The 17707-nt window shown below is 41.1% G+C and overlaps 1 protein-coding gene across 1 annotated transcript in view; it reads left to right on the top strand.

Moving 5' to 3' along the window:
- The window catches only part of ING5 (inhibitor of growth family member 5), a 53308-nt gene that overhangs the window by 27238 nt on the left and 8363 nt on the right, over window positions 1-17707 (top strand). Inside the window, exons 2-7 of the mRNA XM_084639226.1 lie at window positions 987-1058; window positions 2045-2211; window positions 11438-11549; window positions 12809-12902; window positions 14078-14213; window positions 16475-16536. Of these exons, the coding sequence (XP_084495352.1) occupies window positions 987-1058; window positions 2045-2211; window positions 11438-11549; window positions 12809-12902; window positions 14078-14213; window positions 16475-16536 (643 nt within the window). The remainder of the gene's footprint in view (window positions 1-986; window positions 1059-2044; window positions 2212-11437; window positions 11550-12808; window positions 12903-14077; window positions 14214-16474; window positions 16537-17707) is intronic.

Here is a 17707-nt window from a genome sequence, read left to right as displayed (position 1 = left end):
GTACCAGCAGTGTCAAGGTGGTACTTTGTACCAGGTGACAATATCACCTGACCTTGTAGTATCAAAGCAACCATGAAACCTGATTTATTTGCAATGTCCACAGGAAGGAACTCCCCCAAAGATAGGAGAGCCACATCTTTGAAGACTCATTGTCTTTCCCTAATGGCAATTTCAGATTGCAGTTCCACTTATCCAGTTGAATTTTAGGATTTACTAGTAGTAGAAATGTAATCCATTTGAACATTTTCAAAAGTGGCCTATGATTTTGGTTATCTCTGTCTTTAAGTACCCACCTTGGACTTGACTTTCAGAAGTGCTGAACACCCCCCATTTTCTCCAGTTAAGTCAATGGAAGCTTTGAATACTCACCATCTCTTAAAATTGGGCCTAAATTTTCACAAGTTGGCTAGCCAAAAATTGAGGCAACCTGAATCATGGCATTACTATCCTTGATGCATGGGGGAGTGCCCACTTTTCTTGTGTCTATGTAATCTTATGCCAAAAAGACTGAAATGAAATAGACATGTTACTGATTATAACCACTGTCCCCAATCCTGCAGAGATTTACTCACATGCTTAATTTTGTGCACTATACGTAGCTCTGTTGATTTCAGTGCGACTATTCATGGTGTGTAAAGTTATGCATGTATTACTCATTGCAGGATCAGGGCCTTCACGTTCTCAAGGCTTTCTTTGTAGTAGGAAGGGTTAGAATCTTCATTTTATTTATGTTTATTTTAACCACAATCTTAGATTCTTGAGAGCACAGCAAGTTCCAAAGAAACTTCTGTGTTTCAGTGAACATGTACGGTTATTGTCATAATTGTGGCTAGTTATCTTCTTAACTGTATATCACTAGGTGGTGGATGTAACTCTTTTTTTGTTATACATGGTGGGCATTTGATCAATGTTCTGTATCAGAGATGACGATTCGTGCTTTGATGGAGGGGAGGAGGGACTGCAATCTCTGTGCCTTTTTGTTTCAGGTATTGAAAACCTGCCCTGTGATTTGCGAAGGAACTTCCAGCTGATGCGTGAACTGGATCAGAGAACAGAAGGTATGCTAAGGTATTCCAGTAAGCAGTCAGAATAGAGATCCTTCGTCTGAAGGGTCATAACAATCCCACTGCGGCTTGGCATGACTATGAAGTATGGAACAGCAAAGCTTTGTCTTTGAAGACAAGATTTACCCATGCTGTAAAGGTACAAGTGCTAATGTACTCACATAGTAAATGTGAGAACTTATACTCTCCTTCTTTCCAAGCTCTAGTCAATAAATCTAACCAATGGACTTCGATTTTTTTTAACCAGTTATAGCCATGTTTAATATCAAATTGTTCCAGTAGCAATGCCTCACTACATATAGGTGGAGAGTCTTTCTTAATCTTTATTCTACAACATTTTATTTTGTGATAGATTCAGGTGGCAGCATTTATACTTTTGGAGGTCACACATAAGTAGCTTCTCTAGTGTCTGTCCATATATAAATATACCCTATAAAACTGACGTGAACAACACATGGATATCATCATAACAGAGCAGGGAAAGTATGTGTAACCTGATGGCAAAGTAGTAGAATGTTGCATATCTTGTCAGAGATTCATGTTTAATTTTTGGATCTGAGCTTTCAAACAGTATGTGTCTGTTATTGCCAAATGGGTTTCCCTTCTGTTGAAATGGCACTGGAAGGAAAGGGAGATGGTAGCATAGAAGTGAAAAAATTCTCACACTCAGAATAAAGCTGAAGAAATGTTGAAACCCATGAACTGGAGTCAGTGAATTCAGTTCTGATCTCACACCAGTGTAAATCAAGAGTAGCTCCACTGAGGTCAGTGGAATGGCACTGGTGAAAACTGCTGAGTGCAGTATCAGATCTGGGTAGGGTGAATCCTTTTTGTGATTTTCTAAAAAAGATACATTAGTTTTTGAAGGGGTTCAGGCACTATGGTAATTGGGATCATAAGGTAAGTACCATCACTAGCTAGAAAGTATTTCATTCATGAAATTAATTCTCATGTAATTGTACTGTCTGTTTTCTTTTCAGACAAGAAAGCAGAAATTGACAGCCTTGCAGCAGAGTACATTTCAACAGTGAAGCACTTGTTGCCAGAGCAGCGTGTGGAGTACCTCCAGAAGATTCAGAACGCTTATTGTAAATGTAAGGAGTACAGTGATGACAAAGTGCAGCTAGCCATGCAGACCTATGAGATGGTGAGAATTAAGTGCACATGTGCTGTGATTGTGTGATCAGTGACATTCTTGCAAGTGTAATCATAAACTAAGAAGGAGCTTTTGGGTTTTTTGCTGAAGTATCTATATTTGGGTTAACTTTGTTACTGACAGAGAGCAGCAGTTCCCTTAAAACACATTCTTTTCTGTTTTCATAGAATCATAGAATATCAGAGTTGGATGGGACCTCAGGAGGTCATCTAGTCCAACCCCCTGCTCAAAGCAGGACCGATCCCCAATTAAATCCTCCCAGCCAGGGCTTTGTCAAGCCTGACCTTAAAAACTTCTAAGGAAGGAGATTCCACCACCTCCCTAGGTAACGCATTCCAGTGTTTCACCACCATCCTAGTGAAAAAATTTTTCCTAATATCCAAGCTAAATCTCCCCCACTGCAACTTGAGACCATTACTGCTTGTCCTGTCATCCACTACCACTGAGAATAGTCTAGATCCATCCTCTTTATCCTTAGTCTAGATTCATCCTCTATATCCTTTTTTAGGTTGGATATTAGGAAAAACTTTTTCACTAGGAGGTTGGTGAAACATTGGAATGCGTTACCTAGGGAGGTGGTAGAATCTCCTTCCTTAGAAGTTTTTAAGGTCAGGCTTGACAAAGCCCTGGCTGGGATGATTTAATTGGGGATTGGTCCTGCTTTGAGCAGGGGGTTAGACTAGATGACCTCCTGAGGTCCCTTCCAACCCTGTTATTCTCTGATTCTATGATTCTTTGGAACCACCTTTCAGGTAGTTGAAAGCAGCTATCAAATCTCCCCTCATTCTTCTCTTCTGTAGACTAAACAATCCCAGTTCCCTCAGCCTCTCCTCATAACTCATGTGTTCCAGTCCCCTAATCATTTTTGTTGCCCTCCGCTGGACTCTCTCCAATTTTTCCACATCCTTCTTGTAGTGTGGGGCCCAAAATTGGACACAGAACTCCAGATGAGGCCTCACCAATGTCGAATAGAGGGGAATGATCACGTCCCTCGATCTGCTGGCAGTGCCCCCACTTATACATCCCAAAATGCCATTGGCCTTCTTGGCAACAAGGGCACACTGCTGACTCATATCCAGCTTCTCGTCCACTGTAACCCCTAGGTCCTTTTCTGCAGAACTGCTGCCTAGCCATTCGGTCCCTAGTCTGTAGCGGTGCATTGGATTCTTCCGTCCTAAGTGCAGGACTCTGCACTTGTCCTTGTTGAACCTCATCAGATTTCTTTTGGCCCAATCCTCCAATTTGTCTAGGTCCCTCTGTATCCTATCCCTACCCTCCAGGGTATCTACCACTCCTCCCAGTTTAGTGTCGTCTGCAAACTTGCTGAGGGTGCAATCCACACCATCCTCCAGATCATTAATGAAGATATTGAACAAAACCAGCCCCCAGACCGACCCTTGGGGCACTCCACTTGATACTGGCTGCCAACTAGACATCGAGCCGTTGATCACTACCCGTTGAGCCCAACAATCTTGCCAATTTTCTACCCACCTTATAGTGCATTCATCCAGCCCATACTTCTTTAACTTGCTGACAAGAATACTGTGGGAGACCCTGTCAAAAGCTTTGCTAAAGTCAAGGAACACCACGTCCACTGCTTTCCCTTCATCCACAGAACCAGTTATCTCGTCATAGAAGGCAATTAGATTAGTCAGGAAGGAAAAGGCCGGGGTCGAGACTGTCGAATCATGGAAGTCAACGAATGGCTACGCAGGTGGTGTCGGAGAGAAGGCTTTGGATTCTTTGACCATGGGATGGTGTTCCAAGAAGGAGGAGTGCTAGGCAGAGACGGGCTCCACCTAACGAAGAGCGGGAAGAGCATCTTCGCGAGGAGGCTGGCTAACCTAGTGAGGAGGGCTTTAAACTAGGTTTACCGGGGGAAGGAGACCAAAGCCCTGAGGTAAGTGGGGAAGTGGGATACCGGGAGGAAGCATGAGCAGGAGCGTGTGAGAGGGGAGGGCTCCTGCCTCCTACTGAAAAAGAGGGGCGATCAGCGGGTTATCTCAAGAGCCTATACACAAATGCACAAAGCCTGGGAAACAAGCAGGGAGAACTGGAAGTCCTGGCAAAGTCAAGGAATTATGATGTGATTGGAATAACAGAGATTTGGTGGGATAACTCCCATGACTGGAGTACTGTCATGGACAGATATAAGCTGTTCAGGAAGGACAGGCAGGGCAGAAAAGGTGGGGGAGTTGCACTGTATGTAAGAGAGCAGTATGACTGCTCAGAGCTCCGATATGAAACTGCAGAAAAACCTGAGAGTCTCTGGATTAAGTTTAGAAGTGTGAGCAGCAAGGTTGATGTCGTGGTGGGAGTCTGCTATAGACCACCGGACCAGGGGGATGAGGTGGACAAGGCTTTCTTCCGGCAACTCGCAGAACCTACTAGATTGCACGTCCCGGTTCTCATGGGAGACTTCAATCACCCTGATATCTGCTGGGAGAGCAATACAGCGGTGCACACACAATCCAGGAAGTTTTTGGAAAATGTAGGGGACAATTTCCTGGTGCAAGTGCTGGAGGAAGCAACTAGGGGCAGAACTCTTCTTGACCTGCTGCTCACAAACTGGGAAGAATTAGTAGGGGAAGCAAAATTGGATGGGAACCTGGGAGGCAGTGACCATGAGATGGTCGAGTTCAGGATCCTGACACAAGGAGGAAAGGAAAGCAGCAGAATTCGGACCCTGGACTTCAGAAAAGCAGACCTTGGCTCCCTCAGGGAACTGATGGGTAAGATCCCCTGGGAGAATAACATGAGGGGGAAAGGAGTCCAGGAGAGCTGGCTGTATTTTAAAGAATCCTTATTGATGTTATAGGGGCAAACCATCCCGATGTGTAGAAAGAATAGTAAATATAGCAGGCAGCCAGCTTGGCTTAACAATGAAATCCTTGCTGATCTTAAACACAAAAAAGAAGCTTACAAGAAGTGGAAGATTGGACAAATGACCAGAGATGAGTATAAAAATATTACTCGGGCATGCAGGAGTGAAATCAGGAAGGCCAGATCACACCTGGAGTTGCAGCTAGCAAGAGATGTTAAAAGTAACAAGAAGGGTTTCTTCAGGTATGTTGGCAACAAGAAGAAAGTCAAGGAAAGTGTGGACCCCTTACTGAATGAGGGAGGCAACCTAGTGACAGAGGATGTGGAAAAAGCTAATGTACTCAATGCTTTTTTTGCCTCTGTCTTCACGAACAAGGTCAGCTCCCAGACTACTGCACTGGGCAGCACAGCATGGGGAGGAGGTGGAGAAAGAGGTGGTTTGGGACTATTTAGAAAAGCTGGACGTGCACAAGTCCATGGGGCCGGATGCATAGCATCCGAGAGTGCTAAAGGAGTTGGCGGGTGTGGTTGCAGAGCCATTGGCCATTATCTTTGAAAACTCATGGCGATCGCAGGAAGTCCCAGATGACTGAAAAAAGGCTAATGTATTGCCCATCTTTAAAAAAGGGAAGAAGGAGGATCCCGGGAACTACAGGCCAGTCAGTCTCACCTCAGTCCCTAGAAAAATCATGGAGCAGGTCCTCAAGGAATCAGTTCTGAAGCACTTAGAGGAGAGGAAAGTGATCAGGAACAGTCAGCATGGATTCACCAAGGGCAAGTCGTGCCTAACTAATCTAATTCCCTTCTATGACGAGATAACTGGTTCTGTGGATGAAGGGAAAACAGTGGACGTGGTGTTCCTTGACTTTAGCAAAGCTTTTGACACTGTCTCCCACAGTATTCTTGTCAGCCAGTTAAAGAAGTATGGGCTGGATGAATGCACTATAAGGTGGGTAGAAAACTGGCTAGATTGTCGGGCTCAATGGGTAGTGATCAACGGCTTGATGTCTAGTTGGCAGCCAGTATCAAGTGGAGTGCCCCAAGGGTCGGTCCGTGGGCCGGTTTTGTTCAATATCTTCATTAATGATCTGGAGGATGGTGTGGATTGCACCCTCAGCAAGTTTGCGGATGGCACTAAACTGGGAGGAGTGGGAGATAGGCTGGATGGTAGGGATAGGATACAGAGGGACCTAGACAAATTGGAGGATTGAGCCAAAAGAAATCTGATGAAGTTCTACAAGGACAAGTGCAGAGTCCTGCACTTAGGACGGAAGAATCCAATGCACTGTTACAGACTAGGGACTGAATGGCTCGGCAGCAGTTCTGCAGAAAAGGACCTAGGGGTTACAGTGGTTTTTACCGTTGTCTTACCAAGAAAACTCCAGTTTTCCTTTCATTCTGTTAGGTTGTGTGTCAAACAAACTTCCATTGTGAGTACCCCATAGCTGTATGGTTTGTTAGTCACTGCTGTGATTTGTACTGCCCATCTGCAGTGTAATATAGCACCAGCAACTTGAAATTGCTCCCATTCTTTGCTGTTTCCCATTGCAATTGTTGAGTTGACGTCAAAAGTGATGTTGGTAAATGGGGGGAAATATGGGGAATATGAAGGATTAAGGGAAAGTGTCTGTCATTACTTTAGTATCTAGATGACTAAAAGATGTTAATTTCATGCCAAAGTCCCTTCCTCCTTATTACAGCCTGAACACTAAACTATTTGCCTTTTCTCTATGGACCCGGGGGAGAAATATTCTGGTCCTTGAGAGAAGAGCTTCTTGCTAGCACTGTTTTCTTGTAAGGGACCCTGGTGGCACTCACCACTGTGTTTATTTTATTGACTTTTGAGTGGTGCTCCTTTCCCTGCTTATTTTTCCGCTGACATGATTCACATAGAATGAGGACTGCCTTTGTGACTTACACTTACACACTTTGGCTTGCTACAAGAGAGGATGCAGAATAAGTTGGGCCGTGAATAGAAGCAGTTGGACATGTCTGCCTGTGGTTGCAGTGCCCTCTATTGTAGTCCCACAGAAAGAGTGATGAGTGGGGTGCAGGACTTGAAAAGATGACCTTGTAGCCCAAAGACTAAGCATACCAGTTAGAGTAACAAAAAAAAAAAATGTACCACCACTCCACTACCTCCCAAAGCCACGCCTTTCAAACTACACTCCTGCAGTTGTAACACTGACAGGTGGTTTTGTATTTTGTACATTTTTTTAAATGTAACAGTACTAAGCTGGTCAATTAGCAGAAAAATATATTTGACTGTATTATTCAAGAATTTTGCTAATGTTCATCAAATTGCTAATCTGCCAAATAGTATTTGATAGTTCTAGAGCTGGTTAGATAGTGAAATAAAAATATTGTTAAACAAATTATTCAACTAATAATTAGTGAAATTTGTTGAAAATATACTTATTGGCTTGCTCAACCAGCCCTACTCGTAAAAGCAAGAGATGTTAGATCTTCTTTCCTTGTCTTGCTTTTCTCCACTGCTACTTTGTCCAAGTTGTCTTTAGAGTCTGCTTCCTCATCTCTCACTCTAGGCTCCCTTATTTCTTTCTTCCTTCCACACCCCCTACCCCCACATTGGGACCTCTACCTTCTTTCCTTTTTTCTCCCCCTTCTCCCACATCCAGATCTCTCTGTAAATACACCATACTTCTCTTTTCTAATTTTTCCTTCCTTCTCTCATGCCCACCCTCACACCTATGCATGAGTTTACAAAAAGGACTTGGAATTTTTACCAGAGATCTAGTAGACAAAGATGCGAAAGGTATCCTTAGACCTTGTTCCCCTTTTTCCATCCCAGAGACTCCTGGCTGCTATATGAGTCAGTTGGGATGTCTGTTTTGTGCAACTTCTCTGTTTAGACAAGCTCTTTTTAACTGGAGGCAGGGCGGATAAAAATCAATTATTTTTTTTAAAAAAATATAAACATATTTTTTTAAAATTTGATTATTTTATTTAAATTGGATTTTTTGATAAAATGCTTTTTGAGGAAAAAACTTATCTAAAGATAGTTTTAATGAAGATACATTATAGCTCAAGGATATCTCATCATGTAATAGGGATTATAAATTCTAATTCTATAGTATGAGACAATATATTCATGTAATGTTTAAGAAAAGTTTTGTAAATGAGTTCTAATAGTTCATGGATTAGGGACCCAATCTTATGAGGTTCCACAGGCTTCTGTATAGATTATTTAGGTTAATCTTTCTATCTACCCAATGGGACTCAGTGCTCTCAGTCTAGAAGATACCATCAGAGATGCTTAGTTTTGCAGTTCTCAGACTGTGGATTTGTGTCTCCAGAGGTAACATGCTTGTTAACAGCAAAAATGTTTTTAAATAAATAATTTATAGAGGTAAGAAATAACAGACCTCAATTCTACTGTCCCTCTGCAAATTTGTGTACACAGAGTCAATTACCCTTGCCTCTCTCTCGAAGTGCAAAGTTTCAAAAAGTTCAATGAATAGAAGATTTTTGGGGGCGGAATAGATCTGGACAAGGAGAAAAAGTCTGGAGATAAATGTGAGAAGCTAGGGATATATGCTTGTTTTCTTAAAATATTATTTGTTTGCTGTAGAAGAAAAAAAATCCAGAATACTTAACGCTGTTGTTTTAGTTAAATAAAACAATTTAAATGTCTGTCTTATGATGTTCTCCTCCTAATACAGCATGGCAAGAAAATCCTGCAAATATTAATGATTAACCTGTTGAGTTGGAGATAGTTCACCTCCCAATGACTTCATAAAAATCTGCTTCAGTTACCTTTGGTAAAAGAAATAACCAAACAATCATTCATTTTTTGATATAGCTGTAAAACTGATCTGAAAAGTTTTCAAAATAAATTACTGTTTAAAAATGTATAGTGTGTACCTTCTAAAAATGAAACCTAAATCTATCTCTGAGTTGTGAAGAAGATGTATTAAGGCAGTGTTTCCCAAACTTGGACACTGCTTGTTCAGGGAAAGCCCTTGGTGAGCCAGGCTGGTTTGTTTACCTGCCGCTTCCGCAGGTTCGGCTGATCGCAGCTCCCACTGGCCGCGGTTCTCTGCTCCAGGCCAATGGGAGCTTCTAGAAGCGGCGCAGGCTGAGGGACGTACTGGCCACCACTTCCAGCACCTCCCATTGGCCTGGAGCAGCGAACCGCGGCCACTGGGAGCCACAATTGGCCGAACCTGCAGACGTAGCTGGTAAACAAACTGGCCCGGACCGCCAGGGGCTTTCCCTGCACAAGCAGTGGAACAAATTTGGGAACCACTGTATTAAAGTAATAACAACCAACAAGAATGCACTTTTATGTAGAAAACCATGATTAAATCGAGTCTTCCTGACTAGTGATTTAAATCAAATCCGTTTGTGTGTAGGCTAGTGCAGGCCTTACTCTGCCTCTCCCTCAGTCTTGGTTCTTGAATTCTCCTCTCCAGTGAAGCATTTCGCTGCCTGCCTCTGTTACTAATCATGGCTTACCAGTAGCAGCAGAATGCTGCTTACCTGTTTTTTTATAGGTTTCACTGCATACCTAAAGAAAAAAAATATTTTTAAATAGACAATGGCCTTTTAAATATTTTATATGAGTATCTGGACTGTTTAGCTCAGATAAAGTTAATGAAGATTTTGTTTATGTTGTGGAAAGTTTGAACTGAAATTTGCGATAGTATCTTACTCAAAGGGCATAGCAGACCTAGGGCAGAGATTACTTTTAGAATAGTGATGTGACCCCAGAAGGGATTCTTAGCTTTTGAGTTCTCCAGACTTCATTTTGTTCTCTATTTTTTATTTTTCAAAGAGAGTTGATTGTGAAGGAAAGAAGATTTTTTTTCAAGTGAGGAAAGAAGTTCCGTTCATTTGGTTAATTTCAAAAGAATATTTGTCATGGAGCTATCTGGGACAGAGGCAAAAGTTTTGATTTTTTTTTTTTAATCCCCATCTTATTTTGTAATCTGTGAAGCTCCTAAAAGCTGCGATCAGTTCCAGAAAATTAAGAATCTATTTTGATAGATTAAGTAGTGTCATCTGCATATGTTGAGATCTTATAGGAGGAAGGTCTTATGGTGATACAAGAGATACATGAGTGAGCTGTTAGTTTAATTGCTGGTGGTTCTAGTGCTGTGTAGAACAGGAAAGAATATAGCTTTGTCTGGTACTTCTCCCATTATCTTTTTCCCAATTTTTTTCAAAAAGGGTCCATGAATACGTTCAGATTGATAACCTTGAAGTCTAAAGTCAGATATGCACAGGGAGCATGAATGTAAGCTTTCCTGCACTATCCAAGCCATGTGCCGCAACCTTGACCTGGTGGGTGAGATAGGAAAGTAGTTAATTCTTAATCTTTGTTCCTGGTACTGACTTAGACTTCCAAACATGATGTCAGTTGAGATGGTGGCTCTTGAAGTGTGTTCACTAGTTTTGGAATCAAGTCAGAATTCATTTCAGGCTGATTAATAGTAACAACTTCTGATCCTTGCTGACTTCACTCAGTTTTGAATTAATAAACCAGAAGTGAAAGACTCTATGTCCCATTACAAATCTCCTGAGCTGTGCAGTCCCCAAGTATCAGTGATGTAGTATTTTTGGGGGTTTTAAATAAGTGGTGTTGAAAGATTCCAGATTGATGGCACTAGAGTCCTCTCTTTATCCACAGCACAGGCAGAGCTTTCTCTTGTCATGCCTTAGCCCTGACGTTAGAATGATCATCCCTAAAGGCAAGCAAGTTCTTCACCAGCCCATTTGACTTTGACCTCTTTTTAGAAATTGCTACCAATGTCTTTTGTGAGGAGGACACCTGCCCATAGGGACTGGAGTGAGACCAGCTCAGTTTCACATAGACCGCAGAACAGGTGTCAATACTAACTTTCAAACGCTATCATCTTGTCAAGTTTGATTCCAATCCATCATGCCATTCAATCCTCCTCTAGTAGTAATATTTTATTAGGTGATTATTTTTATTTAAATACTGTTGTCACACTCTGTATTGATGCTTCATTTATAAATAATTCATAAAGAGTTAGTACATGATTATTAAATGTTTAATTAATTGTTATAAAGTGCAGCTAGTCAATAGATTGCTTTTAACTAGGGCTTACAGCCATCTGTGATAACACTTTCTACTGACGTGCTTTGAACCATCTATAACACATACTACTCATGTCTGCAGATGTTTATAACATCTATTAATACTTTATTAACCTATTATAAATAATATATAATGTACCCTTTACTGTAGCGTGTAACCGCAAATCAATCCAAGGAAGGGCGTGCTTAGTACGGGTGAGCTGTCTCAGTGTGCCCTGAACTGTTAGGGTCCCACCTGCTAGAATAGCTGGGATTTTTTTGGTGGGTTGGTTGAATTTTTTTTCAGCCGTGTAGTTTCTCTCCCATGCAGGTGGATAAACACATCCGACGGCTGGATGCAGACTTGGCACGATTTGAAGCAGATCTGAAGGATAAGTTGGAAGGCAGTGACTTTGAAAGCCCTGGAGGTCGAGGCCTGAAAAGTGCGTGAGTTATTTTTAATGTGACCACACTGTCTCGCTCAGTGCTGGAAAACCTTGCTGTAAAATATGCATATCCAGTGTAGAGCAGAAGGGCTGTGATGGAGCATACATTACTTTCTTTTGAAGCTTTGGTGTGTGTTTTTTTATTTTATTTAATGCTTTTAAAAAGTTTAGGTCATTTTGACAAGGTGCCACCATTTGGTGGGCAGAGGAAGAAAGAATCTAGTTTAGAGCCCTCTTAACCTTTCTTGCTGGAAGCTGGTCCCTTGCCTCGCTGAGTCAGCACATCCTGAAATAGTCCTTTCTGTAAGTCATTGGTTATAAGCACTGCTACAAATGAAGCTGAGTTGTGGTGGCAAAAGTGGTATCCACAGTCTGTAGCTCTTAAAACTTTGAAACTAAAGAGTCTACTCTGAGTTGAGCAAACTTTGCATCAGCTGTGCCTTGCCTTGAGAAGTAAAAGACATTGTGGTGGGAGAGGATGATTTTTTCATTAAGGAAAAATATTAATTAAAATAATGTTAGGATTTTATTTCTGACTTAAGAGTCCAATGTAACCTGATGACAGTAGGAAATTTTAAGCGTTAAAGGAAAATTCCTGTTTCTTTAATATAGATTAGAAATTTTAAATGGCAAAAAGCCAAATTAAGTACAGTAAACAATGAATGCTGTATAACTTTTCTCTCCTTTAAATTACTGAAGACATGGTTTTGAGGTCTGTTTAGTGGGTGCTGGTGATGGCATGTGTATGTTGCACCCTGATTAACAACGCATAGTCCTTGGATGGGAAGATGTTGAGTGTAGGGAGGTGGTAGAATCTCCTTCCTTAGAGGTTTTTAAGGTCAGGCTTGACAAAGCCCTGGCTGGGATGATTTAACTGGGAATTGGTCCTGCTTCGAGCAGGGGGTTGGACTAGATGACCTTCTGGGGTCCCTTCCAACCCTGATATTCTATGATTCTATTTTTAAAGCACTCTTTTACTAAATGATTCGTTGAATATACAGTACCAGGCCAAGTTCCAGGTGACTCGTGTGCAATTCTATTGACTTGTGTTATGGGGCCGAACAAGCTGCAATCCAGAACAGAAGTTGGCACTGTGTGTGATATAGTATGTGTAAATCATACATATTTTTAATATCCAAAGAGCCTTGTACATAAAGAGTCTGCAAAACAGAAGTTTAAAATAATAGATGCACACAAAAAAAGCATCCAGTGCTTTTTCTGGGGTGCCCTTAATTTGAAATAATTCTGGCTTTCAGAGGGACGAAGTCAAAAGGACAAGAGAAGTTCCCGGGGCCGAGGCAGGCGAACATCAGAAGAAGATACTCCAAAGAAGAAAAAACTAAAGGGAGGGTAAGAGATAAACAGTTACAGCTTTCATGGCTTTATGGAAAAGCTTTGTAAATTTATAAAATACTAAGTCAAACCTTCCTGGCCCTTTCGATGATACTTCCAGCTGAACAGTTTGTATTCCCAGAGCATTCTTCTACTCAGACTCCATTTTAAATATGTCCTCTCTTCACGCTTTCTCCTGGCACCAGTGTCAAGATATCTTTGAATTATTAAGTTCTCATACACTGAGCAAGGAGTTAATATGGCTGGAACAGTATCTGTATCTGAGGTGGCAGGAATGCAGTCTCCATTGCTTTCTGCTAACGTAAAGAAAAGTAGCTTAGCATTTTTGTGTGTGGCCATTTGTATTAGTTTACACTGAGTTGGCTTGCAGAAAATGGTGACCTACTCATTCTGAGGTATATTTGATGTTGCATCACTCTCCCAGAAATCCTGGGGCATTCTTGGAATCATTTCCTGGTATTCTACATCATAGGGTAGGTATCCTAAATAATCTTGAGTCACCTAATCCAGGACAGTGTCAATTTGAATGTTTTGAAAGTGATGACAAAAATAATTCCAGTTTCTTATAAAGCATCCTTAAATAGCATTACATGATACCATAAAAACATTATTTTAAAAATTATAAGGCTTGTATTGTTCCTGTTAATGTGTATAATGGTCTTTTCAGCAACTGTTTATATGCAAAATACTGCCAAATGCATGAATAAATGAACTGGAAAGATAAATATTGCATTCTTTCAGTTGTAGCAATCTTGGCTGTTACTTGAAACCAGAGTTCAAAATTTTCTGATAGAAATACGATTTTTAAGCTACTACTGAAAAGGATAGACACATTCCTGTTTCTAGTTGGTCATCAACTCAATTTTTCTATGCTTATCATTGCTATCTAAGTAGTACTCCCCTTTTTGTATGTATTGTATGCTGCAAATTATTCTTCCAGTTCTTTACATTAAACCTCATATAATTTTGCTTTGACCAATGCTTAAAATTATCCAAATCCATTTGTATTTTTAATTAATATATTTCCTAAACCTTCATAATTGATTTTAAGCTTAAGACATATTTAAAGCTAAATTTTCAAGTGAAACTAGTTATCTATGAAATATTCAGTTTTAAATGAGCAAAAGTAATTTGCTCTCACTGAATATTCAATAGTATTGTTTCTTCCACAGTTCTGAGTTTGCTGATGCCATCCTGTCTGTTCACCCCTCGGATGTCCTAGACATGCCAGTGGATCCCAATGAGCCCACATATTGCTTGTGCCACCAGGTGTCCTATGGAGAAATGATTGGCTGTGACAATCCCGATGTAAGTGCCCAAGATGAGTTATACCTCGCAAGGGACATAAAATGCAATAAGAAGAGGTTCTTTAAATACATTAGGAGCAAGGGAAAGACAAAGGAAAGTGTAGGTCCTCTGCTTAGCAGGGAAGGGGAACTAATAACTGATGACATCTAGAAAGCTGAGGTACTTAATGCCTATTTTGCTTTATTCTTCACTAAAAAGGTTAATGATGACAAGATACTCAACACAATTAATATTAGGAGTACTTGTGGCACCTTAGAGACTAACAAATTTATATGAGCATAAGCTTTCATGGGCTACAACCCACTTCATCAGATGCATAGAATGGAACATATAGTAAGAAGATATATATACATACAGAAAACATGAAAAGGTGGAAGATGCCATACCAACTCTAAGAGGCTAATTAATTAAGATGAGCTATTATTAGCAGGAGAAAAAAAATACTTTTGTAGTGATAATCAAGATGGCCCATTTCACACAGTTGACAAGAAGGTGAAATAGACTTAACATGGGGAAATAGAGTCAATTTATGTAATGACCCAGCCACTCTTAGTCTCTATTCAAGCCCAAGTTAACGGTATCTAATTTGCAAATTAATACCAGTTTAGCAGTTTCTCATTGGAGTCTGTTTCTGAAGCTTCTCTGTTGCAAAATTGCCACCTTTAAGTCTGTTACTGAGTGACCAGGGAGGTTGAAGTGTTCTCCTACTGGTTTTTGAATGTTATGATTCCTGATGTCAGATTTGTATCCTTTTATTCTTTTGTATAGAGACTGTCAGGTTTGGCCAATGTACATGGCAGAGGGGCATTGCTGGCACATGATGGCATATATCACATTGGTAGATGTGCAGGTGAACGAGCCCCTGATGGCATGGCTGATGTGATTAGGTCCTATAATGGTGTCACTTGAATATCTATAGTGGATGGGGGAAAGAAGTAGATGTGATATATCTTAATTTTAGTAAGGCTTTTCTACAGTTCCACACGGCATTCTCATAAGCAAACTAAGGATATGTGGTCTAGATGAAATTACTATAAGGTGGGTGCACAACTGGTTGAAAGACCATATTCAAAGAGTAGTTATCAATGGTTTGCTGTCAAATGGGAGGGTGTATCTAATGGGGTCCAGCAGATGTCCATCCTGGTTAGTTCTCTTCAATATTTTCATTAATGACCTGGGTAGTGGAGTGGAGAGTATGCTTATAATATTTGCAGATGACACCAAATTCGGAGGGGGTGTGGGTTCGTAAGCATTTTGGAAGACAGGTTTAAAATTCAAAATGACTTTGACAAATTGGAGAATTGGTTTGAATTCAACAAGATGAAATTCAATAAAGACAAGTGCAAAATACTTCACTTAGGAAGGAAAAATCAAATGCACAACTACAAAATGGGGAATAACTAGCTAGGTGGTAGTACTGCTGAAAAAAATCAGGGGGGTTAGAGTGGATCACAAATTGAATATGAGTCAACAGCGTGATGCAGTAATGAAAAAGGCTAATATTCTGGGCTGTATTAACAGTATGTGAGACATGGGAGGTAATTGTCACACTCTACTTGGCACAGGTGAGATCACAGATGGAGTACTGTGTCCCCCACACCTTAGGAAAGATGAGGACCAACTAGAGAGAGTCCAGAGGAGAGCAACAAAAATGATAAGAGGTTTAGAAACCCTGGACTATGAGGAAAGGTTAAAAAAAAATGGGCATGTTTAGTTTTGAGTAAAGAAGACTGAGGGGGGATCTGATAACAGTCTTCAAATATGTGAAGGACTGTTAGAAAGAGGACAGAGTTCAATTGTTCTCCATCTCCACTGAAGGTAGGAAAAAAGTAATAGGTTTAATCTGCAGCAAGGGATATTTAGGTTAGATATTAGAAAAAACCTTCTAACTATAGAGGTTGTTAAACTCTGGAATAGGTTTCCAAAGGAGTTCATGGAGTCCTCATCATTGGAAGCTTTTAAAAACAAGTTAGACAAACACCTGTCAAGGGTGGTTTAGGTTTACTTGGTCCTGCCATGGTGCGGGGGACTGGACTTTAATTTCTCAAGGGCTCTTTCAGCCCTACATTTCTGTAATTCTATGAAGATGGCTTATATTTTTTGAAGGTACACTCTGTATATCTGTTCTTACAGTGCCCTGCACAACTTCACAGCACAAATACATTTGATGAAATAACCTGCATTAGTAGGCCATCCTTTCCTAGTTTTACATGTGCAAAATCCTAAGTGTCTCTCTTCTTTCTTTTTTTCCTGAACTGCAGTGTCCAATTGAGTGGTTTCACTTCGCTTGTGTGGACCTCACCACAAAACCAAAAGGAAAATGGTAAGTAGAATCATAGAATATCATGGTTGGAAGGGACCTCAGGAGGTCATCTAATCCAACCCCCTGCTCAAAGCAGGACCAATCCCCAACTAAATCATCCCAACCAGGACTTTGTCAAGCCTGACCTTAAAAACCTCTAAGGAAGGAGATTCCACCACCTCCCTAGGTAAGCCATTCCAGTGCTTCACCACCCTCCTAGTGAAAAAGTTTTTCCTAATATCCAAACTAAACCTCCCCCACTGCAACTTGAGATCATTACTCCTCATTCTGTCATCTCGTAACACTGAGAACAGTCTAAATCCATCCTCTTTGGAACCCCCTTTCAGGTAGTTAAAAGCAGCTATCAAATCCCCCCTCATTCTTCTCTTCCGCAGACTAAACAATCCCAGTTCCCTCAGCTTCTCCTCATAAGTCATGTGTTCCAGTCCCCTAATCATTTCTGTTGCCCTCTGCTGGACTCTCACCAATTTTTCCACATCTTTCTTGTAGTGTGCGGCTCAAAACTGGACACAGTTCTCCAGATGAGGCCTCACCAATGCCAAATAGAGGGGAATGATCACGTCCCTTGATCTGCTGGCAACGCTCCCACTTATACCGCCCAAAATGCCATTGGCCTTCCTGGCAATGAGGGCACACTGTTGACTCATATCCAGCTTCTCATCCACTGTAACACCTAGGTCCTTTTCTGCAGAACTACAGCCTAGCCACTCACTCCCTAGTCTGTACCAGTGCATGGGATTCTTCCGTCCTCAGTACAGGACTCTGCACTTGTCCTTGTTGAACCTCATCAGATTTCTTTTGGCCCAATCTTCTAATTTGTCTAGGTCCCTCTGTATTCTATCACTAACCTCCAGCGTATCTACCACTCCTCCCAGTTTAGTGTCATCTGTAAACTTGCTGAGGGTGCAATCCACACCATCCTCCATTAATGAAGATATTGAACAAAACTGGCCCCAGGACCGACCCTTGGGGCACTCTGCTTGATACCAGCTGCCAACTAGACATGGAGCCATTGATCACTACTCGTTGAGCCCAATGATCTAGCCAGCTTTCTGTCCACCTGAGAGTCCATTCATCCAGCCCATACTTCTTTAACTTGCTGGCAAGAATACTGTGGGAGACCTGTATCAAAATCTTTGGTAAAGTCAAGGAATAACACGTCCACTGCTTT

Source organism: Lepidochelys olivacea (genome assembly GCF_965140295.1).
Source record: "Lepidochelys olivacea isolate rLepOli2 genome assembly, chromosome: 9".
NCBI classification, from domain to species: domain Eukaryota; kingdom Metazoa; phylum Chordata; order Testudines; family Cheloniidae; genus Lepidochelys; species Lepidochelys olivacea.
This window is presented reverse-complemented; position numbering and strand designations above follow the sequence as displayed.